Below are 24,064 nucleotides of genomic sequence, written 5' to 3'. Positions count from 1 at the left end.
TGGGAACCTACTATTAAGATTAAAATTAAAGATTATGAGTGCCATGCTTTGTGTGATTTGGATGCTAGCGTTTCCACGATTCCAAAAACTTTATGTGATGTGCTAGGTTTCCGTGAATTTGATAATTGTTCTCTGAATTTGCATCTAGCGGATTCCACTATTAAGAAACCTATGGGAGGGATTAGTGAGGTTCTTATTGTTGCAAATAGGAATTATGTGCGCATAGATTTCATTGTCTTGATATAGATTGCAATCCTACATGTCTTATTATTCTTGGTAGACCTTTCCTTATAACGATTGGTGCAATTATTGATATGAAAAAAATGAAACATTGGATTTCAATTTCCGTTAAGGAAGGGCATGTAACACTTTCCAAGAAAGAAAATTAAGTTGCCATATGAATCTATTATGAGGTCTACTTATGGTTTGCATACCAAAGATGACAATACCTAGATCTATGTTTTATGCCTAGCTAGGGGCGTTAAACAATAGCACTTGTTGGGAGGCAACCCAATTTTCTTTTTATGTTTTTGGTTTCGGTTCTGTTTTGCAATAAATACACATTCTTACCTCTGTAATAATTGTGTTTTGGTATTTTAATTAGTGTTTGAGCCAAGCAAGACCTTTGGGATGGTCTATGGTGATAGTTGATTTGATCTTGCTGGAAAACGGAAACTTTTGCGCTCATTGCCAGAATTTCTAAATATCACAGAAGCATGGAAAAACTTTGAAAATTTTACACAAGATTGATATAGAAATTGCCTGTGTTGTTCTAATTTTTTAGAATTTTTGGAGTCACAGAAGTATACGATGTTTTCAGATTGCTACAAACTGTTCTGTTTTTGACAGATTCTGTTTCCTATGCGTTATTTGCTTATTTTGACGAATCTATGGGTAGTATCGGGGGGTATGAACCATGGAGAAGTTGGAATACAGTAGATATTACACCAATATTAATAAATAATGAGTTCACAGCGGTACCAAAAAGTGGTGATTTATTTTCTTATACTAATGGATCTCATGAGTTTTCTTGTTGAGTTTTGTGTTATGAAGTTTCAAGTTTTGGGTAAAGATTTGATGGACAAGGGAATAAGGAGTGGCAGAAGCCTAATCTTGGGGATGCCCAAGGCACCCGAAGGTAATATTCAAGGACAACCAAGCATCTAAGCTTGGGGATGCCCCGGATGGCATCCCCTATTTCGTCCTCGACTATCGGCAAATTTACTTGAGGCTATATTTTTATTCACCACATGATATGTGTTTTGCTTGGAGCATCTTGTATGATATGGGTATTTGCTTTTTAGTTTGCACAATCATCCTTGATGTACACACCTTTTGAGAGAGTCACGCATGAATCGCGAATTTATTAGAATACTCTATGTGCTTCACTTATATTTTTTGAGCTAGGCAATTTGCTCTAGTGCTTCACTTATATCTTTTTAGAGCACGGTGGTTGATTTATTTTATAGAAATTGTTGAACTCTCATGCTTCACTTATATTATTTTGAGAGTCTCTAAACAACATGGTAATTTTCTTAGGTTATGAATCTAGTCCTAATATGATGGGCATCCAAGAGGGATATAATAAAAACTTTCATATAAAGAGCATTGAATACTATGTGAAGTTTGATTCCTTATAATTGTTTTGAGATATAAAAATGGTGATATTAGAGTCATGCTAGTGAGTAACTGTGGATTGGTAGAAATACTTGTGTTAAAGTTTGTGATTCCCGTAGCACACACGTATGGTGAACCTTTATGTGATGAAGTCGGAGCATAATTTATTTTTTGATTGTCTTCCTTATGAGTGGAGGTCGGGGACGAGCGATGGTCTTTTCCTACCAATCTATCCCCCTAGGAGCATGCATGTAGTACTTTGTTTAGATGGCTAATAGATTTTTGCAATAAGTATGTGAGCTCTTTATGACTAATGTTGAGTCCATGGATTATACGCACTCTCACCATTCCACCATTGCTAGCCTCTCTAGTACCGCACAATTTTTGCCGGTGCATTAAACCCACCATTACCTTCCTCAAATCAGCCACCATACCTACCTATTGCGGCATTTCCATAGCCATTCCGAGATATATTACCATGCAACTTCCACCATTCCGTTTTATTATGACACGCACCATCATTGTCATATTGCTTTGCATGATCATGTAGTTGGCATAGCATGCGTGTAGTACTTTGTTTCGATGGCTAATACATGTCACTCTTTATCATTGCACATCCCGGTACACCACCGGAGGCATTCATATAGAGTCACATTTTGTTCTAGACTTCTAGTATCGAGTTGTAATTCTTGAATTGTAAGTAAATAAAAGTGTGATGATCATCATTATTAGAGCATTTTCCCATGTGAGAAAAGGATGATGGAAGCTATGATTCCCTCACAAGTTTGGATGAGTCTCCGGACTTTATAAAAAAAAGAGGCCAAAGAAGCCCACAAAAAAATAAAGAGGCCAAGAAGCCCAAACAAAAAATGAGAGAAAAGAGAGAAGGGACAATGTTACTATCCTTTTTCCACACTTGTGCTTCAAAGTAGCACCATGATCTTCATGATAGAGAGTCTCCTATGTTGTCACTTTCATATACTAGTCGGAATTTTTAATTATAGAACTTGGCTTGTATATTCCAATGATGGGCTTCCACAAATTTCCCTATGTCGTCGTGAGCAAGCAAGTTGGATGCACACCCGCTTAGTTCCTTTTTGAGCTTTCATACACTTATAGCTCTAGTGCATCCGTTACATGGCAATCCCTACTTACTCGCATTGATATCTATTGATGGGCATCTCCATAGCCCGTTAATACGCCTAGTTGATGTGAGAATATCTCCTTCTTTTTGTCTTCTCCACAACCACCATATTCTATTCCACCTATAGTGCTACATCCATGGCTCATGCCCATGTATTGCGTGAAACTTGAAAAAGTTTGAGAACACCAAAAGTATGAAACAATTGCTTGGCTTTTTATCAGGGTTGTGCATGCTGAAATACTTTGTGTGATGAAGATGGAGCATAGCCAGACTATATGATTTTGTAGGGATAACTTTATTTGGCCATATTATTTTCAGAAGACATGATTGCTTTATTAGTATGCTTGAAGTATTATTGTTTTTATGTCAATATTAAAATTTTGTTTTTAATCTTATGGATTTGAATATTCATGCCACAATAAACAAAATTACATGGATCAATATGTTAGGTAGCATTCCACATCAAAAATTCTATTTTTATCATTTACCTACTCGAGGACGAGTAGGAATTAAGCTTGGGGATGATTGATACGTCTCCAACGTATCTATAATTTTTTATTGTTCCATGCTATTATATTATCTGTTTTGGATGTTTTATGTGCATGGGACTAACTTATTAACCCAGATCCCAGTGCCAGTTTCTGTTTTTTCCTTATTTTGAGTTTTACAGAAAAGGAATATCAAACGGAGTCCAAATGGAATAAAACTTTACGATGATTTTTCTTGGACCAGAAGACACATGTAGGACTTGGAGATGAAGTCAGAGGAGTCCCGAGGCGGCAACAAGCTTCAGGGGCGCGCCCTCGGTGGGGGGCATGCCCTGAGGGCTTGTGGGCCCCTCGAAGCTCCTCCAACCCTAATTCTTGGCCTATAAATTCAGAAATATTCCCAAACCAATAGAAGCGTCCACCAAAATACTTTTCTGCCGCTGCAAGCCTATGTTTCCGTGAGATCCCATCTTGGGGCCTTTTCTGGCATCCTGCCGGAGGGGGATTCGATCACATAGGGCATCTACATCAACTCTATTGGCCTACGATGAAGCGTGAGTAGTTTACCACAGACCTATGGGTCCATAGCTAGTAGCTAGATGGCTTCTTCTCTCTCTTTGATCTTCAATACAATGTTCTCCTCGATGTTCTTGGAGTTCTATCCGATGTAATATTCTTTTGCGATGTGTTTGTCGAGATCCGATGAATTGTGTATTTATGATCAGATTATCTATGAATATTATTTGGGTCTTCTCTGAATTCTTATATGCATGATTTGATATATTTGTATTTCTCTTCGAATTATCGGTTTGGTTTGGCCAACTAGATTGGTTTTTTCTTGCAATGGGAGAGGTGCTTAGTTTTGGGTTCAATCTTGTGGTGTCCTCACCAAGTGACAAAGTAGGGGTAGCGAGGCACTATTGTATTGTTGCCATCAAGGGTAAAAAGATGGGGTTTTTCATCATATTTCTTGAGCTTATCCCTCTACATCATGGCATCGTACTTAAGGCGTTACTCCGTTCTTATGAACTTAATACTCTAGATGCTTGTTGGATAGCGGTCGACGTGTGGAACCATGAACGTATTGCAACACCCTACAACAGGGATCCCTCCATTTGCGCGACATGGAGGGCGCCGTAGGATAGCACGAAAATAAAATATACAACTCAAACCAATCATGATCATCTATCAACCCATAGGACAAAACGGATCTAGTCAAACATCATAAGATAGCCATAGGTCATTGGGAAATAATATATAGCGTTGAGCACCATGTTTAAGTAGAGATTACAGCAGAGAAAAGGGGTGTTACACCACTGCATAGAGGGGGGAGAGTTGGTGGTGACGGCGGCGAAGTTGTTGGAGCAGGTAGTCGTCACGATGATTGCCCCGGCGGCGCTCCGGCGCCACCGGGAGAGAGGGGGAGAGAGCCCCCCTCCTTATTCTTCTTCATCCCCCCCTAGATGGGAGGAGGGTTCCCTTCTGGTCCATGGCCTCCATGGCGGCGAAGAGCCCCTCCGAGATTGGATCTGTCTCTCTGTTCTCTTCTGTTTCACGTTCCTGTTTTCTGGCCCTTCACCGTTTCTTAAATTCCCGGAGATCCGTAACTCCGATTGTGTTGAGATTTTAACACGATTTTTTTCTGGATATATGCTTCATTGCGCCCGAAGTAGAGCTCCAACCGACATACAAGGAGGGCACAACCCACCACCACGCGCCTGGGCTGCCTGTGGCGCCCAGGTGTCTTGTGGTGGTTGTGGGCCCCCGTTTGCATTGATTCCACCTCCCAAAAATCACATATATTCCAAAATAATTTACCATAAATTTTTATCACGTTTGGACTTTGTTTGATATGGATATTCTGCAAAACAAAAACATGCAACAAACATGAACTGGCATTGGGCACTGGATCAATAGGTTAGTCCAATAAATCATATAAAATATTGCCAAAAATATGTGGAAGTTTTATAATATTGGCGTGAAACAATCAAAAATTATAGATACGACGGAGATATGTGAGGAGTCCTCATCCAACCCCAATTCATCCCAAGCGTCTCCAACAAGCTAAGGGAGGCGCCCCACTCTTATTGGGTGTTATGGCCCCATAACTCTCCCCTACCAGGCCTTATAGATATTTTCTTTAGCCAATTGACTCTAAATAAATATTAGGGACTCCTAGATAATTACATAAGCCCTCTATTATTTATATTAGGTCCCCCAAAACTACTTCCGTCTGTATATCATTTTCCGGTATTCCCCGAAACACTTCTGGTAACTTCAAAACGCTTTCGGTTTCTCTCGAAACTATTTCTATCATTCCTGAAACCATCCCGGTATTTTCTCATATTCAATCCAATAAAAGCAACATATCATAATTCCCTTAAGCATGTGACCCTGTAGGTTTGGTAAAACATAGACATGAACGAAAACACCTTATGATCAATAGCGGGACCATGGACTTCACGATAAGTTACAAAACTTGTGGTGAGATATGTTGGTATCCCTGCGAGTCATACACATGCTCACTATACCGGTCTCCTTGTTACCGGTTTTGTTCTTCTTTCTCGTAGTCATGTTCCGGCATCCCTGTGACCTAGTCACATGTGTCTGGACAAACGATGGTGGATGCCATCAAACTGATAGGGCCATAAGAACATCTCTCCATTACAGGAGCAGCAAATCCCACTCTTGAGCTATCTAGCCCCTTGACATACTTTTCGATAAACCTATAAGTTGTCGTTATGATCACTGTGTTATAGCTGATGTTGGAGCAACCCGAAAGGTGTACTGTCCATTATGAAGTCACTTGATGCTCGCATGGTCTAAGGAACTAGGCATACATTAACTCTTTGAGTTATTACTATAGACTTGCGATGATAACATATCTAAGTATGACAAACAAGTTGGGTCAATTCAATATGATCATTCTTATAACATCCTACTCTCAATGTTGTTGGCATCCTCATTAAATTAAATAAATGCCTATGACCAGGAAAACATAATCATCATACAACGCTTGAGCTAGTCCTAGAGGCAAGACTAGGAATCAGGTTAATGAGCTATCATTCTACACGTGCTAATGAGTTTTCCTATGAATCACATATTCAAGAATCACGATAGTTATAATATAGAACATAATACTTAATTATAAATGTGGAAATAAATAATACAAATATTATTTCCTCTAGGGCATATTTCCAATAAGCTTTGAAACCCTCGACCCCAGAGCCACGCCGCCGTCTTCACATTTTCCGGTGAGTCTCCGGTGAACTAGCCACCGCCGGCGAGCCTCTATTTTTTCAGCCGTTCGATTTAGATCCAATGCACCATGTGCACTTAGGTAAGTCACCGAATCGATACGCAATCACAACTATTAAATCTAGTTCCGATGATCCACATTTTAACTTAACCGATACCAACCAATCAGAAGCTGCCACGTGTCCCAGCCTTATACAAAACATATCACGTTTTTAATTTAAACCACTGGATTAGAATGGCACTTTTACAAAAAAACCCTAAATATTCGAACCATTATAAGTTTTTATGAGAGAGTCTAAATCAAGTGAAACTTTTTGCAAAATGATCCTTAGGAAATACACTTTCACCTGGAGCAATAAATTTATATTTTGAAAATTTTAGAAATTCAATAGGGTCTAACTTGCAAATTGTAAATCCAATTAAATTGAATCTTTTTGCAAAGTTAAAACTAGTGAATTGTAGTTTCAACTTAGCTCACCATAATTCAAATTTGAACAGGTCAAAATTTGAATTTAAAAATAGTTCAACAAAAGCAAAATTCAAAATAAAGTTCAAACCTTATTTAATGAGAGATAAGGCTCCATCCCTCCGCTAGCAGGAGCCCATCAGCGACAAGCTCGATGCGCGCTTGCTCCATCACCATGGACGACAACCAATCGCCCTTCTTCCAGTCAGGCGGAAGCACACTCGAGGAGGACGCGTTCTTCTTCTTCTTCTTCTTCTTCTTCTTCTTCTTCTTCTTCTTCTTCTTCTTCTTCTTCTTCTTCTTCTTCTTCTACTCGAGCTTGTTGTGAAGACATAGGAGCTGGCGAGAGATTGCGCGTGGAGAAGATGGGCGCAACAGTGAGACCGCGGTGGAGATGAGGAATTGGGGAGAGAATGGCAGGATTTGATCCCTTTGTTTATTTATATATGGTAGAGGAGTAGCAACCAATGCGTGACCTCAGCCTCTCATTCACCACATCAGCTCGACACGTGTCCAAGGTAATGGCATAAATTTCAGCAAGTGGAGTAATTGGGACGCAGTAGGCGTCGTCTGGGCCCCTTCACCATGCTGGTAACTGTTCAGACTAGTCAAAGGAGATCAAGCGTGGGAACCAAGGAGCTTTCCTACGAAATTCTCCCGTCAATTCCTTTTGATCTTGCTCTGAATCTTTTGGCAACACGCAAAAGATATTCCCTGATCCATTTGAACGAGTCATTAAACAAATTAATTCCAGTTGGATGAAACAATCTCGACTGAGAAAATCTTAACCCAAATTTTCCACATAACTAGTGCAAAGAAAAGGGCGAGTGACCAATCACTCTTTGCAAATAAATTCTACAAGGTTATGAACCGATGATCCCTTCTTTCAGATTTTAAGATCACTCAGGAATATCTTGAACAAGGGGCGAATTTGATACCTTCCGTAGTCTGGTTTGGTCCTTTCTCTAGAAGACAAAGTATCAAAACTGCAAGTTTGGATCTGAGGTGGATGAGGAATTGGTATTCCTATGTGATAGTGACTGGCATCTCTCTAAGAGAGTTAGTCCAAACACCATAATCAGCACTTGAATTTTATGATACATCCTTAGTCGAATCACTAGCTAGCCTCTCCTAAAAGATATTGAGTATCATTGAACATTTCCCAAAAACTTGTCCGTGATAATTAGAGCCATGAAAGTTCTTGCTATCTAGAATCCACCAAGATCTTTCTCTGAGCAAATCCACGGCTCATCGAAATTTAACGATCACTCGGGATTCTGTTTTTCATGAATATTCAGCCGGGGTCCAACGAATTGCGTGATTCAACTTCCCAAGATCTTGATGGATTCGAGAGCTAATGACGAGGTCATCTCCCACCAGGTAGACCCATGATAATCGTTTGTGTCAGTTGACATGGGTCACGGTTGAAGAGAATTTCGTCACTGGGCTCATCATGAAAAGGACATATCCTCACTCAGATGGACTTCACTCAGATCTCACGTTTCGTGAGATTAAGCATCATTTTCATCCCTCTTACAGAACAATTATGGCAAATTCTTACCGTCATAGAAAACGTTCGATTTTTCATACTCCCTCTGTTCACTTTTATAAGGCTTTGTAGACGTTTTAGACATTGTGCAAAACAACTTAATTTTGCTTGTCTGAAACGACTTATAAAAGTGAACGGAGGGAGTAATAAAAAATCTGGCGTCATATTTACAACCCTTCCTCCCGTTCTAGTTTGTTCCTTCTCTAATCGGTACCTTTCCTTTGCCTAATAAAAAGAAAAAGAATACCCTTCCTCCCGTCTCCTTCCCTTCACCGGCGGAGCCCACCACCGCTACCGCTAGTCGGCCAACCCGAAGAAGGCCGGAACACGTCACCGTCACCGTTCACACCGCCCCCACTTTCATTATTCAAACCCCCCTTCTTCTTTCTACTCCTTCTCCTCACTCACCTACCGTTCGCCTCCTCTCCTAGCCCCACCACCCGCCGCATCGCCGTCTCCTCTCCTCGGAGCACGGCGCCGCCCGCATGGCGTCCCCGACCGCTGCGGCCTCCCCGACCGTTGCGGCCTCCCCGACCCGTGCCCTCGCTGACACCACCGCGCCCTCGCCGGCCTCCCCGCCGCGCCGCCTCGCCTCGGCGCCGCCCGGCGTGGACGCGTCCGCGGTCTCCTCCCCGGTATCCGCCCACTCCGGGGACCTCTCCGCCTGCGATGTCTCGGTGGGTGGCTTTCTTCGGAATTGGAGCTTGTCGGACTTTTCCTGCTTTCTCCTCTTTTTTTCTTCTCTCGTTTTTTATGCCGCGCGGTTTGATCGTGCAGAGCCCGTTGCTCGCTAGTAGGAGCGAGGAGTACAGGCTGATGTTCCGGCTCCCGCCGGACGAGGTAATTCACATTTGGTGGCTTCCTCTGTTCGATCTAATTGTTGGCTTCTGATTGTGATGCGTTGTGCTGGGGGAATTTGTGTACCGAAGTGGTTGGACTGGGGTTGAGGGGATTTCATTCCATGTGGAAGATTCCTCACGGATAAAACTAACAAATTCGTACTTTAATCTTTGCTCTGCTTACCTAGGGTAACGTTTGTCGTGCCAATTTGGTTCCTTCTATAAAATGTGCATTATTGGTGATGGTTCAATTATTGATGAATTTGATATAGCTTGCCAAAATTGTGTCTGACTCGCTGTAGCTGGCAGATTTGCCGCGTTGGTATCGCAGCCATTTTTTATGTATGGATTTCAATAGCCATTTCTGTATGTGGTGGATTCAGTAGTCAGTTTGTGGTTTCATGATCTTACGGTTGATAACTAATTGAGTGACTATTTTAATTTGTTTCACGTGATCGTACTGTTCGGGGAACCAAAATGTCAACCTACCATGTCCTATCACAGTAACATGCCAAGTTTATCTTTTGATCAGGACATAATTTAGCAAGTTAATCGATTGTTTATGGTTGGTCACATGGTAAAATTTGGATTTTTCTTTGGAATTGAATAGAGCACCTTATCCAGTTTTGTAACCATGCTTTGGATAGTACCCGCTCATAGTCACAAGTGATCTCGCATGATATTTCATCAATTTAATGTTAGGATGTTAAATAGTTATTGTGTTATTGCAGGTCCTTGTGCAAGATTTTAACTGTGCCCTCCAAGAAAATATTCTTCTTCAGGTTTTTTTCTTTTCTTCGCTTCAACTTCTTATGTGCTCCTCTCCCAAATTAAACTAGAGTATATGCCTCTGTGATACTCCCTTGAGCATAAGTTGCCTGTATTTAGCGGTCATGCATAGTCCAACAATCAACTTTATTGGAATTGGACTAGTTATAATTGGCGCAACTCACACTGCGTGCAACTATGTTGGTCTAGATTTATCTCTGTTTGAACTTGCTTGCAGACATGTAAGCCCAACAAAAGTCAATTCAAATTTGTGCCATCGATATATAAAATATATATGCATGAACATACATAAAATATACATGCATGAACATACATAAAATATATATGCTTGAACATACATAATGGAAGTTGTAGATCCATCAAACTTCTACTTGTGAGGGAATTTCTGTTTCTCCTGTTAATATGGCAATTGTAGTCCTTATTAAATGAGAGATTTCCCTGGAGCTTGTTTAAAATAAATACCTACATAGATTACTAAGTGCCCAAAGTTGGGAAAAGGCATGTGCTTTGCAATTAAAGGAGCTGGTGCCAGTTACCATCTTTGTTGTCTTACCTTTGTTCGTTCTTCTCTTCATTGAAAAAACAACATATTTGACAATTTGGTGCCGTTAGTGCTTTAGCTTGTGCTTGTCTCTAAATTCTCTACACTCTTGCCAACCGCAAATGCTGGAATTGTACTGTAATTTTGGTTATTTCATTTTGCTGGAGAAAATATTTAGTTTCAACCTTGTTCATGATTTTCTGATTCTAACAAATATACATTGTTTGGCAGGGGCATATGTATTTATTTCTACACCATATATGCTTCTATTCTAATATTTTCGGATACGAGACGAAGGTAATAACTAATAAATGATCTGAAGACAGTTCCATCATGTATATCTTTTTTGGTTGCTTAATTGCGCTTGCTGATAACGAATTGATTTATGTAGTTCACAAATATTGTCAAATCATAATTTTGACAGATACCATTGCTCGAAGATTCTTGTTATCATTTGACACGTGTCTTGGCACTAACTTCATATAAAGATACATTGCCCTCAAAAGATTTGTTTGAGAAATGTATTGGGAGCTATGTGTCTATATTATTCTTTGAATTTGCTATGAAATTTTTATTGCTGTGTTCCATCACAAACAGCGTGAGCACTATGTTCTGCAAGTCTGCTTTTATCTTCTGCAGTGTTTCTGTTCTGCAATAAGTTTAAACTTTTATCATCTTGGAAGTCTCATAGGCATCAATGCTTTAATAATATTTTTTAAACCTGAATTCCTGCTAGTTTTGTTTTGTACTTCCCATCTTCTCTGTGGTCATTGTACTAAATATCATGCTTTTTTGCTTCCTGTGACATTTTTTAACAGCTTGAATGGAGAGTTAGTTGGACTGGAATTTTAAGTGTGGTTCTCCAACTAAGTTAATATATACTTGCATATTTACTGATTTACATGCTGACGAAGTTAGCTTTTTGTTACAGATTGGAATTATTCAATGCCGAATATCTAAAATTAAGTTTGTTACTTGATGTTAAATACTTATATGCTTATAGTATTGCTCATTAAGTATCTTGTCATTGCATATAATAATTTTTTACCAATATATGTACTGCTCGTACTATTAAAAACTTATTATTGACTATGTTACTCTGATATTGTTCTCTATGCAGAAAACTATACCTTTACAGGATGTCACTGATGTTCGTAAAGCAAAAACAGCTGCTATTTTTCCTAACGCCATAGAAATTGTTGCTGGTGCGAAGAGGGTGAGGAAGATATCACTGCCTAAATTTCTAGTATATATAAGATGTCACTCACTCATGTATGATTACTTGCAGCATTTTTTTGGATCTTTCTTGGTGCGCGATGAAGCGTATCGTATTATAGTAGATGGTTGGGAGCAGCATGTTAGCGATGCTAGGTTGCTCATTGAACGTCAGGTTGGTAAACTAGTTTCTATTGAACTCTTTTGTTCTAACAAGTTATAAAGAAGTTCATTTCTAATAGGCTGTCTGTACTTCTCTTTTGCTGCACCGTAGGATGCAAAGTCAGCAAGTAGCAGTGATGAAAATGGTTACGTTTTGTTGGAAGAAGGAAAAGAATCTAAACAAGATGAAGGTTCGTCGCCATTGAACAGGTTATCTTTACAGGCTGAACTAAATTGACCCTCTCGTTAGTTTAGCTCAAATGGACTTTTGTCCTTCATGAATTATCTGTGAATGTTCAGTTGGGTATTTTGAATGTAGGTCTGCCAATCCTACAGCTATCATTGGGGGTAGTACTGATTTTGGTGATCCAGATGCCAGTACTTCTAAAAGATTCTTAAAAGCGCCAGTGGATGGAACCGAGGACAACCCTGGATCTCTTAACCCATTTAACTTGCAGCCGTTTGATGATGATGCTCCTAATGGTTTGTTTGAATTGTTCTTTTCTTTGTCTTTCTTGACATTGTTAACCCCGTTAGTTTTTTGTTACTTAACTATTTTTCTTGCCTGCATATCTTTCCCTTTTCCAGTACCTGAATCATATACTTTGATCACGGAGTCTAAGTTTCAGGTTTGCCAGATTTCACTTATTTTGTACTGCTATGACTATTAACGTAACTTTGCCCAACTGACATTCTGGTGTTAGGTATCTGTGGAAGTTTTCTTTAATGTCTTACTCTCTGATGGCGCCCTTGGCTTTCTGGATGATCTCCACAAAAAGTGTGGTGACAAAGGTTAATACCCAATACTTCCCCCTTTCCAGTTAACACATCTTGTCAGTAATATATTCTATTGATACCTAGATGACCTGCAGAATTTCGTTGTTCCAATTGGCGTTTGGATGAGCAAGGAGGACTTGTAAGAGATGTCTCATTCTTGCACCCAATTAAAATTTATCTTGGTATGTCTAGAACTTCGTGCCTACTGGATATAATAATTTGCATTTCATATGTCACCGTGTGCCTTAATTACTTTATGTTGTCGTAGCATTTATGTTGATAACTCTAAATTGTGTTTAGGTGCAAAATTTGGGACATGTCAGGAGGTTCAGAAGCTTCGTCTGTACAGAAACAGGTTAGTTTAAGTTTAATATACTTCTGCAGGTAGTCAAACGATCGCTAAGGTTATTAAGTCAAAGTTCAGCTGTGATATTACCTATTATTTCATGTGAATTTCTGTTCTTCTGCATGAACTTCTTGGTGGTGGTTTCTAGTGACATGGCCTAGAATTTAATCCGTACCAGAATATTTTTTGTTTAATCCAAATGATTATTTGGAATAGAATGTTAGCTCAGTTACTCAACCCATCGTGGCAGTCTATACACACGCCCTAACTTGATAATTGGGTTTGCTAGTGCCAATTCTTGTATTAATGATAATCCATGTCGTTTGTATGTGAAGATGATTATGCTGCTTATCACCTACTCCCTCCGTTCCATGACAAGAATTATAGAACGGAGGCTGTACTTTTCTTTCTCGTTGAGTTTAGATATGTTTTGCGATTGCACTTAACCCAAGTTTGATTTTGCCTAGCAGTGGGCGGTATTGAGTTATTGACTACCACGTCTATTTCCTTAAGTCCCAGTTTTTAGTGCACTTAACTCCCCAATGTTCCATTACCATTTTATCAACTCTCGGATTAATAGCATAAACGATGGTATGGTACATATTGTCTTTTTTGCCACTTCTAAGTACACATGAATACTGTCAATGGACATCATGCCCCCACATCTTACGCCCTCCAAATATCACTCCTTCCCAAAGAGAGTGATAAATAGATAGGGAAGAGAGCAAAAGAGTATATGTGGAAGATGGAGTGAACACCGATGCGTGATGCCACAGTTGCAAAGCTCTTCTCAAACTGGCCTCGGGAGTAAAGTGATCCGGCATTCGATGACCAGGGATTTAAGATCACCCCTAAAAGATCGATGGGGTTAAGTAAACAAACAGAGTACTATATAGCAGTACAGTGGACAGTTTCCTTTTTCTGTGATCTTGCTATACGTGCTAAAGAGCTCTTATGTTTTACCGCAATAAATGGTTCATGCTAAGACTTGCTGATGTTTCTTTTTTCTTGTTTACTTGACCAGTCATGTTGTGATTCAGACATCTCAAGAAATTGGTGATGCACCATACGGGGACCATTTCATTGTTGAGGTCAGGAAACAAGTCACAATGTTGCTTCATGTAGCTTGAAATCACTTCTGTCCACTAAACTCAGCATGACGAATATAGTTCACATAGCTCTATCTGTTCAATTATAAATGCATTAGGGTACATGATCTAGCGTTTTCAGTTTTGTGATTATCTTAATCCACACATTTAATTGAAATATACCTTAATTAATTTTTAGTGAAGAGGTATCTCATAGCGGCATAAAGTGTCACAGGCTGTTGTAATATTTCATGATAAAGTAACATGTGATTGAACTTGTGATCTCTTTTTAAACCTTAACATTATTTATCACCGTTGCATATAAATAGTGGCACATGCTGCTCACTAGTCCTCCCTATTGAGGGCCATGGACATGAATGTGGAATCCAAGTTAAGCAAAAACAAAGCAATACCTTGCATCTTAATCAAACAGGTTAAAAACAAACATTGTCTCAAACGTCGATCCAAGCTTCGTCTTTTGGCAATGAAATATGAACTTTGAATTTTGGAACTTCCTTTTTTTGCTTCTATAAACTCCCTATTGTTGTTACAAATGACTAATGTTGAAATATGAACCTTGCTTTTATAACCTTTTACTGTTACAATAAATAGTTAAATCCTCATATGCCACTGCAAAGTTGAACCTCCTGTGTTTATGACACATGTGGGTACATGGGGCACCCTGCATCTATGACATTGTGTGCCTAGGGGCATATAAGGGTTTCAATTTTAGAAATGGCGAGTGTTATGGATGCTTACTTATGTCCTCTACACATACAGAAACATATATTTGTCATTGTAGGAAAGCCAATATTTTGTAGCGAGCTATATAAGTATTTTGTTGTTTTTATTTTTGTTTTGGGCACTTCCTGGAATTGTTGTTGGCCTATTTACCTTGCAGGGAATCTGGGATGTTGAACAAGACAGCCTAGATGAGAACAGTTGCCACCTCAGGGTATATACTAATGTAGCGTTCTCGAAGAGGACCATTTTTAGAGGTAAGATGTATCCATTGTATCCTGAATGGTGCTCCAGTGCTTTCAAAATTTAACTCAGCATGCGACAGTCAAAGGGGACAGAATTAGGCCAACTACCATCTGATTGCTTTGCTCAAACTTCAGCTTATACGTTGATAAGCTTCAGGCCAAATAAACTCTGAGAGTTTTGGTTATAGAAGCGTTGTACAGATGTTAGTTCTCTTCTCCTAAAATAGGCAGGACGACTTTCCTTGAGTAATTTTAATTCACTAAAGTTGATTAAATGTGCCAAAAAGTATTCAGTTTCATAAAATGGTTAAACCAATGTAGTCCCTCTGTCCTAAAATATGGTGTGTATTAGATATTTTTTAAGTCAAATCTTGCAAGCTTTGACCAAATTTATTGAATCAATCAACATCTAAAATACCAAATCATTAACATTATATGTATCATGAAATATATTGTCATATGGTATATATCAGGTATTTTAGATATGTATCATTTTATCTATAAACTTGGTCAAAGTTTGTGTAGCTTGACTTCCGCGAAAACCGATGCGCACTATATTATGGGACGGGGGGAGTAATAAATAGCACAACTTAATTAAGCAGGGTAGTAATAACCCACTCTTGGTGGTAAAAAGCATGAGCAACAACAACAACAACAACAACAAAGCCTTTAGTCCCAAACAAGTTGGGGTAGGCTAGTGGTAAAAAGCATGAGCACAATGTTAAATTAGTCTCTCCTGGGGTTGTTCAAACTTTTTTCCGTTTCTAAATCCTGAATGTAATTTTGATACCCAATAAATTTGCTGCGGTGGGCAGTGACTCCTGTTGGCAGTGTTCTAACATGCTCTGCCTAGCCTTCTGCCTAGACTCACCTTGTCCCGCCTAATAGACGCTTAGGTGTTATGTGTCGGTCTGCCGCAGACTTGCTCCTAGCACCTTGAGGGATACTCCCCTTTGGTAATATTCTTGAAATGAAATCCCTTGTGGACCCAGAGTTGTGTAAACAATTATGATTTGTGGGAAACTGCTCGACACCCAATACGGGTGTGGCTATCTCATATATATAAGGGTACACGAAGTGTACAAATACAATATACAGAGTATACAAAGAAGCTACGTATAAACATTATCTAACACCCTCCCTCAATCTTAGCTGTGGCCTGAAGTACAAAGCAAGTTAAGATTGTGCCTACAACCTTCAAACTGAGGTTATGAAAGTGGCCTCGTGAAGATCTCAGCAAGTTGATCTTTGGAGGAGATGAACTTGATATGAAGAAGCTTCTATGCAACACGTTCCCTCACAAAGTGATAGTCAACTTCGATGTGCTTGATACGAGCATGGAAAACTGGATTAGATGAAAGATACGTTGCACCAATATTATCACACCAAAGAACCGGTGGCTGCTCTTGAGAGACTCCCAACTCTCTCAACAGAGACTGTACCCAGATGAGCTCAGTGGTGGCATTGGCAACCACCTTGTACTCTGCTTCAGTGCTACTTCGAGATACTGTGGCCTGCTTGCGCGCACTCCAGGCGATCAAGTTGCGACCAAAGAAGACATCATAGCCCCTGTTGATCGCCGGTCATCCAGGCTCCCAGCCCAATCTGCATCAGAGAACGCCGAGAGAGCACTTGAGGAGGAAGGCCGAAGATGCAAAGCCATGGAGACAGTATGAGAGAGATAACGCAGTATACGCTTCACAGCCGACCAATGTGAAGTCCGAGAAGCATGAAGATACTGGCACACACGGTTTACCGCATATTGTATTTGGATGATGCTATAGAGTACCGCAGTATGTGAAGTCTGAGGAGCATGAGCATGATAGTCATGTACTGCAAGCCACCAACAATACTGCGGTATTCTATAGCATCATCTGAAGGAAGCAAGGCACCATCCAAGGCTGATAACCGATCAGTCACAAACATAGGGGTGGTAGCATGCTTGCACTGCAACATACCAGCACGTCGCAGCAAGTCCAAGGAATACTTATGCTGACTGAGAGTCAGGCCAGCAGGGGATCGTGAAACCTCCAGACCAAGGAAGTAATGGAGAGCACCCGGACCCTTGACAGCAAAATAACCACTCAGAGCAAACAGTAGATGATCAGCGGCAGTCACTGAGGAGTTGATAAGAATAATGTCATCAACATAAACCAGCAGGTAGATAGTAACCTCAGGACGATGGAACATGAACAGAGACGTGTCAGCAGTGGACGAAGCAAATCCAAGACGTCGAAGAACCGAGCCAAGTCGAGCATGCCATGCACGAGGAGCCTGCTTAAGTCCATAAAGCGCCTTAACAAGACGACACAAATGGTGTGGACGAGCAGGATCAACAAAACCTGGAGGTTGCCGCATGTAAACCTCTTCCTCCAAGACCCCATGGAGAAAAGCATTCTGAACATCAAGCTGACGCAGAGACCACCCTTTGGCAACAACCAAGGACAGAAGCAGACGAATGGTGGTAGGTTTGACAACTGGACTAAAGGTATTCTCATAATCAAGACCATACTGTTGTTTAAACCCTTTAGCCACCAACCGTGCCTTGTATCGCTCAATAGAACCATCAGCATGCTTCTTTACCTTAAACACCCACTTGGAGTCAATGATGTTGACACCAGACACAGGAGGAACCAAGCGCCAAGTATCGTTCCTCTGTAGTGCCTGAAACTCATGCTCCATGGCATTGCGCCAATGAGGAATCCGAAGAGCCGCCTGAAAATGCCGAGGCTCAACTGTGGGGTTAGCATCTGTCTGTGCCATGCACGCCGCAATCCATGCAGCCGTGCCGTTAGTGCGCTCCTTCGGCCGAAGAATACCATTCTGATTGCACGTACGAGGATGCAGAATAGGTCGGTGAAGATGGCGATGACGACGCAGACCGCTCCCCAGACGCAGAGCTAGTCGCGCCAGGCGACCGGCCTGACGAGGAAGGCGTGAACATTGGCTCGGCAGAGGCTGGCTCGGGCGAAGCCAACACGGGCGGGGACGCCGGCTCGGCCCCGGCGGCAGAGGTGGGCTCGGGCGAAGCTAGCTCGGCCAGCTTGACCAGCTTAGCCAGCGCGTGGCCAGCCCCATGCTGGACCGAGGAAGCAGGGCTTGGCTCGAGCAGCCCCGTCGACAAGCCAGGTGACGGAGGAGCGTCGCGAGCGGGCTCGGCGAACGTCCGAGGGGACGCAGGCGGCTACTCATCCAGAAGCTTGAGGCGTGCTCCACGCCCAGTACCTGCACCATGGTTAGGTAGCAACAAGGGGGTATATGTAGCATCAACAAATTAACCAGGCAAAGGTAAAACAAATTTCTTAGGTGTAGTGGGAGTGGTATAGGTTACCGGAAGTGCGGAAAAAGGAAAAACATTCTCATCAAACACCACATCACGTGAGATGTTAGACGCGGTTAGAGGGAACATGAAGACACTTGTACCCTTTATGAAGAGAACTATAACCAAGAAACACACACTGTTTAGACCGAAACTCCAACCTGCGTTGGTTATATGGACGAAGATGTGGCCAACACGCACACCCAAAGACCTTGAGAAACGTATAATCAGGAACTTCATTCAACAAGAGCTCAAGTGGTGTTTTCATCTGACGGAGTCGTGTAGGGAGTCTGTTAATGAGAAAGCATGCAGTGGAAAATGCATCACTCCAAAACCGAAAGGGAACGGAGGCATGGGCAAGCAAAGCAAGACTAGTCTCAACTATATGACGATGCTTACGCTTAGCTACACCGTTTTGCTGATGTGTATGAGGACAAGACACACGATGTGTAATTTCAAGCTTATTAAAGAATGCATTGAGGTTGTGATACTCACCCCTCCCCCCCCCCCCCCACAATCGGACTGCACATGAATGATTTTATGACTGAGTAGACGCTCAACATGCGCTTGGAATTGTAAGAAAACATTAAACACATCAGACTTGCGTTTAAGAAGATAAAGCCAAGTGAACGGACTATAAGCATCAATGAAACTGACATAGTAATTATGACCACTAACAGAGGTTTGGGCATGTCCCCATACATCCGAAAACACAAGTTCAAGAGGTTTGGGCATGGCCCCATACATCTGAAAACACAAGTTCAAGCGGTTTATTGACTACACGACTCGAATCAGAAAAAGGAAGCTGATGACTCTTGCCCTGCTGACAGGCATCACAAATTGCATCAACATGTTTATTGGACACAACTGGAAACTCATGACAATGAAGTACATGGCGAACAATGGGAGTGGCAGGATGACCAAGGTGCGCATGCCAATGTGGTGGAGACACACAAACACCACTGAAAGCACTAGGAACTGGTGGCACATCAAGTGCATAGAGACCATTATGGCGCAGTCGACCTCTAAGGAGTACGTCCCTCGTGTCTCGGCCCTTAACAAAAGAATGAAAAGGATGAAATTCAGTAAGAACATTATTATCATGAGTAAGTTTAGGAACTGAAAGCAAACTACGTGAAACAGAGGGAACACGAAGGACATTAAGACGACATAATTGTGTGGATCGACGTGTAAGAAGTGATGCCTGATCAATATGTGAGATGTGCATACCTTCCCCATTAGCGGTGCGAACCTGATCGTGTCCACGGTACCTCCTATGTAGAGAGCTTGCCCATCTCACTCGTCGGGTGATTGATAGCTCCCGTATCCATGTACCAAGATGCATCAACCGGATAGGAAGGAGTATGCCCCTGCTCATGACTTGCTAGGGCATCCTGCTTCTCATTACCCTTGCCATTGTTCCTGATCCCCAAGAAATTCTGCTTGAAGCGACGATGACACTGAGAGGCAAGGTGACTGTAAAGTCCACACAGCTGGCAGGGGACCTGAGCACCACATGAAGAGCAGCAGGAAGGGACTCGAGCTCCCGTGGAGGTAGTGGTGTTTCGCGAGTTAGGCGCGGTCGGCGGAGGTTTGCCACCAGTTGGTGGCTTGTAGGGCTTGCCCTTCCCATGTGTTACAACGTTGGTGGAAGGGAAACTCGGCGTAGAGTGACGAGCCTGGACGCGCTGTTCCGTGGCAAGAAGGCGCGCATACAACTCAGGCGGCTGGATGGGAGTGTCACGACGATTGATATTCTCCACCAAATTATCATAGTCGTCACTCAGTCCATTGAGCACGTAAGAGGTGAACTCCTCCGAACCAAGAGCCTTGCCAATGGAGGCAAGTGTGTCAGCCATACCCATCACCTTGTTGAAGTAGTCGGTGGCGGTGAGATCATGAAGCTTCACCTTCCCAAAGCGTAGTGCGAATAGCATGAGCCCGCGCCTGAGACTGCGAAGCAAAACTGGTATGAAGAGCCGTCCACGCGTCTCGAGACATAGCGGCGAAGATGACCAGCGACGAGACTCCCTCTGTGAGCCACTCACGCATGATGCCCCGGATGATATGGCGGAGGGCACGACAGAATACCATCAACAAAGCCCTCCAAGTAGCGTATGCGGAGAAGCGGCAGCACCTGTGCCCGCCACGACAGGTAGTTATCCGACGTGAGCTTCACCAGGATTAGGTGCGCGAAGTAAAACGGTGCAGCAGCGGCGACATGATCCGGCGGAGGCGGCGCGTAGTAGCCCTGATGCGGACCACCGCCAGACGTCGGTGAGATGTGAACGAGCTCCGTCGAAGGAGCCGCAGCCGGCGGAGGATACGGTGCCGAGGAAGAACCATAGTACGGCTTGATCGGAGGAGCCGGCTGGTACCCGCCGTAGATCGCCGGTGCAGTGCTGTAGGGCGACGTAGCAGTGGCAGCTGCGTTGTAGGAAAGCCGTAGAAGACGCATCGTGTGGAGCCAGGTTAGCCGGCCTAGGCGCGGGTGCTGCGCCGTATGCAGCCGGAGGCCATGCGCCGTAGGAGGTCGTTGACCACGTACCGTAGACAGCGGGCGACGCTTGGGATGGCACCGTGGGCGCTGAGGGAGCCGCATGGGCTTGTGAGGCGGCCTCGTAGGGAATCAGCCACGGCTGGCTATGCATGGAGGTAGCGGCCTCGTAGGGAATCAGCCCCACGGCTGGCTATGCATGGAGGTAGCGGCCTCGTAGGGAATCAGCCATGGCTGGCTATGCATGGAGGTAGCGGCCTGCGAGGCGACCCACGCAGCAGCTGGTGCGGCGGCACCCGCGATGGAGACCAGTGGGGGTGACGCCAGGAACGGAGAGACCGCGCTGGCCCGAGCTCCGTGGACCGGAGCAGCGGGCAGGGCGGCGGCGGCGGCTGGTGCGGCACCGGCCGCGGCAGATGGGATCAGGAAGTAGCGGCGGCGGAAGACATGTTCGTAACCTAATCTGATAAACAATTATGAATTGTGGGAAACTGCTCGACACCCAATACAGGTGTGGCTATCTCATATATACAAGGATACACAAAGTGTACAAATACAATATACAGAGTATACACAGAAGCTACGTATAAACATTATTTAACAAGTTGGTGGATTATCATGTTTCTGGTGGCAGTTAAACCAAGGCCTCTTCATTGCTGTCTAATAGACTTCTCTGCACAGATGTCTTTAGTTGTGTACTGATTCTTTTTAGAGATGTCCGAATGCTTTGCACATCATTTTATTAAGCAGGAAACCAAGATAATGTACAGGAGTTCTGGACGGTGAAGAAGGGCTTTTCCATAAGAAGATAGGAAAAGGCCAACTAAAACCCCAAACAACACACACCTATGCCTCAGGGTGGATCAAATTTATTTCCTAATTACATCTTTACTTTAAATATGGAATTAGTTCTAAGATATTGTTTCTTGTGTCTGTAGTGTGATTAGCTTATTTCTACTCCCAAGAGCATTTCATTAATTAGAATTCAAGACATTGCTTCTTCTTATATTATCATGTTCATATTGCAGGGAAAATAGAGCAATCAACGAAGGATGAATGTCGTGAGGTTTTTGGTCTCTGGATCAAGCTTGTACGTCTCTTGCAATCCCTGGAACATATTTCTATTCAGTGGTATTTACATTTCAAATTGTAAAAATCCTTCTCATCACGTGCGTGTTTTAGGCCCATGATATTTTGAAGCAGGATGGCATCTCTCGGAAAGGTTTGTATTTGCAGTTTCTACCACTTACCAACTCTTTCGCCGTGATTCGGCTTGTTTGATCCAAATAACATCCTAGGCCGCACGCAGCAAATGTCTAATTCTGAAACAATTGAATGACTTGATTCTTGCAGGAGCCTCCATCCCCATGAACGCTGATGTTGAATCAGGGCCTAGTCTGAACATTGAAGGTCCTTTGGAAAATACAGTCGCATACATGGCTTCGGCACCATATGATTCTGGTTTGAGTAGCCTTGTTCCTCCCATTGAACATCGTCAACAAAGCGTAGGCACTTTGGCATCCACTTCACAAGAATTCTGGGGCTCACTCGCCTCATATATGAGGTCCAGTCAATTTGGTCCGGTTTTAGGAGTGATGCTGGTGGCCATCGTTATCTTAATGCAGGCAAGTATTCAAGGCTTTTGGTGGCCTATCCTATCATGGGGAATGCTCAGTTTTTACTCTATTGTGACACTGTATTGATCACAGGTAACAATCATCGTTCTGCTCAGTAGACCCCCCAAGGTCCTCATGGTCAGTCCCGAAGCTTCTGTGAGCAGCTTGGGTTCATATAGCAAGGAGAGCATAGAGTGGTTGCAGAAGCGAGTGAGCTTACTCAGCGAGGAGATGCACATGGCGGAGGCGCACATGGAGAAGATGCGCCACGAGTTTGCATGGCTCAAGTCTCACCTTCAAAGACTGGAGAGGTTGAGGAGCAGCTCATGACCGGCCAAGGTGAATACGGACGTTGGTTGCATGATGAAGAATGTCTGTTGTGTGTAGAGACCGTACAGTTACATGAGTACAGGGTGAGACATGTCTGTTGTTGTGTGTTAGTTGTTAGTCCTGGTATAGCATTGGTGAGGTACTGAGGTGTATATATATCCGGACTGCGCCCCGCTGTGCCCGGGTGCAAGGTGGTGTATGTATAAGGCCTTGTACAATGGGAGATGCTTAGAGAAATAAACCAGACTTTCTTTAAGCACTGGTGCTTATTTGTATAGGGTAGACGCTTAACTAAGTGTCTCTTCTGTAGAAATAGGCACCTGTGCTTCAGAAAATCTCGGTTTATTTTTCTAAGCACCCCTCTAAGCATCTCCTATTGTATAAGGCCTAAGACGGCACGGCAGGATGGGGATGGTGGTGTGCAACAAGGAACGCTGGTGACCAAAGATATTCAATTTTCTAACTGCCTCTTCTCTTCTCTCCTATCTCTGCTACTCCTACATAAAGGCGCCCCGCTTGGAATGTCTGAAATTTTACAACTGTAAATGATTACACTTGAATAAATTTCTGCCTGTAACCCGCCGCGTTCCATAGGCATGGCTCCCAGACCTGATGTGTCTCACCACTGTATCATCGAACGATGATTGAAGAAATACAGCAGGCATTCAGAGGATGGGAAGGGGACAGAGGAGACTGGTAGCATGGTGCGGATCTGGCCGCTTGAAGCAAGAGGAGGGACTGAGTGGCCGGTGCTCGCCGCCGTCACCGTCGCTTTCAAACGGCCACCTGCCCTTAGACCCCCCGCACACACACACACACATCACGGTTGCCGGGGACCTCACCGGCTTCGGAGCGGACGAGGTCTCTCGTCCTGTAAGTAGCCAGTGCCTTGCCCTTTGCGTCGTGGATGCGGCGACGCCTCCCCGTCCCTCGTTACGGCGGCGCAACGCTTAACCTGGTCTCGAGCGAGGAGGTGGGGAAATACGACGCCCAGGGATCTGCATCATTTACGTGTCTGTTCCGGATGTAAAAGTTGT

The 24,064-nt window shown here is 43.0% G+C and overlaps 1 protein-coding gene across 1 annotated transcript; it reads left to right on the top strand.

Annotated features, from left to right (window-relative positions):
• The first annotated feature begins 8,872 nt into the window (after positions 1-8,872).
• On the top strand, positions 8,873-23,505 carry LOC123188524 (protein VASCULAR ASSOCIATED DEATH 1, chloroplastic). Its single transcript, XM_044600688.1, has 18 exons — positions 8,873-9,199; positions 9,300-9,362; positions 10,093-10,143; positions 10,923-10,988; positions 11,812-11,907; positions 11,980-12,081; positions 12,181-12,278; positions 12,388-12,551; positions 12,657-12,697; positions 12,773-12,860; positions 12,941-13,027; positions 13,146-13,200; positions 14,216-14,282; positions 15,181-15,277; positions 22,110-22,171; positions 22,264-22,303; positions 22,435-22,706; positions 22,791-23,505. Exons 1-18 carry the CDS (start codon positions 9,008-9,010, stop codon positions 23,025-23,027), a joined length of 1,878 nt encoding a protein of 625 aa, XP_044456623.1. The 5' UTR covers positions 8,873-9,007; the 3' UTR covers positions 23,028-23,505.
• Positions 23,506-24,064: the final 559 nt, after the last annotated feature.

Source organism: Triticum aestivum, chromosome 2A (genome assembly GCF_018294505.1).
Source record: "Triticum aestivum cultivar Chinese Spring chromosome 2A, IWGSC CS RefSeq v2.1, whole genome shotgun sequence".
NCBI lineage: Eukaryota > Viridiplantae > Streptophyta > Magnoliopsida > Poales > Poaceae > Triticum > Triticum aestivum.
This window is presented reverse-complemented; position numbering and strand designations above follow the sequence as displayed.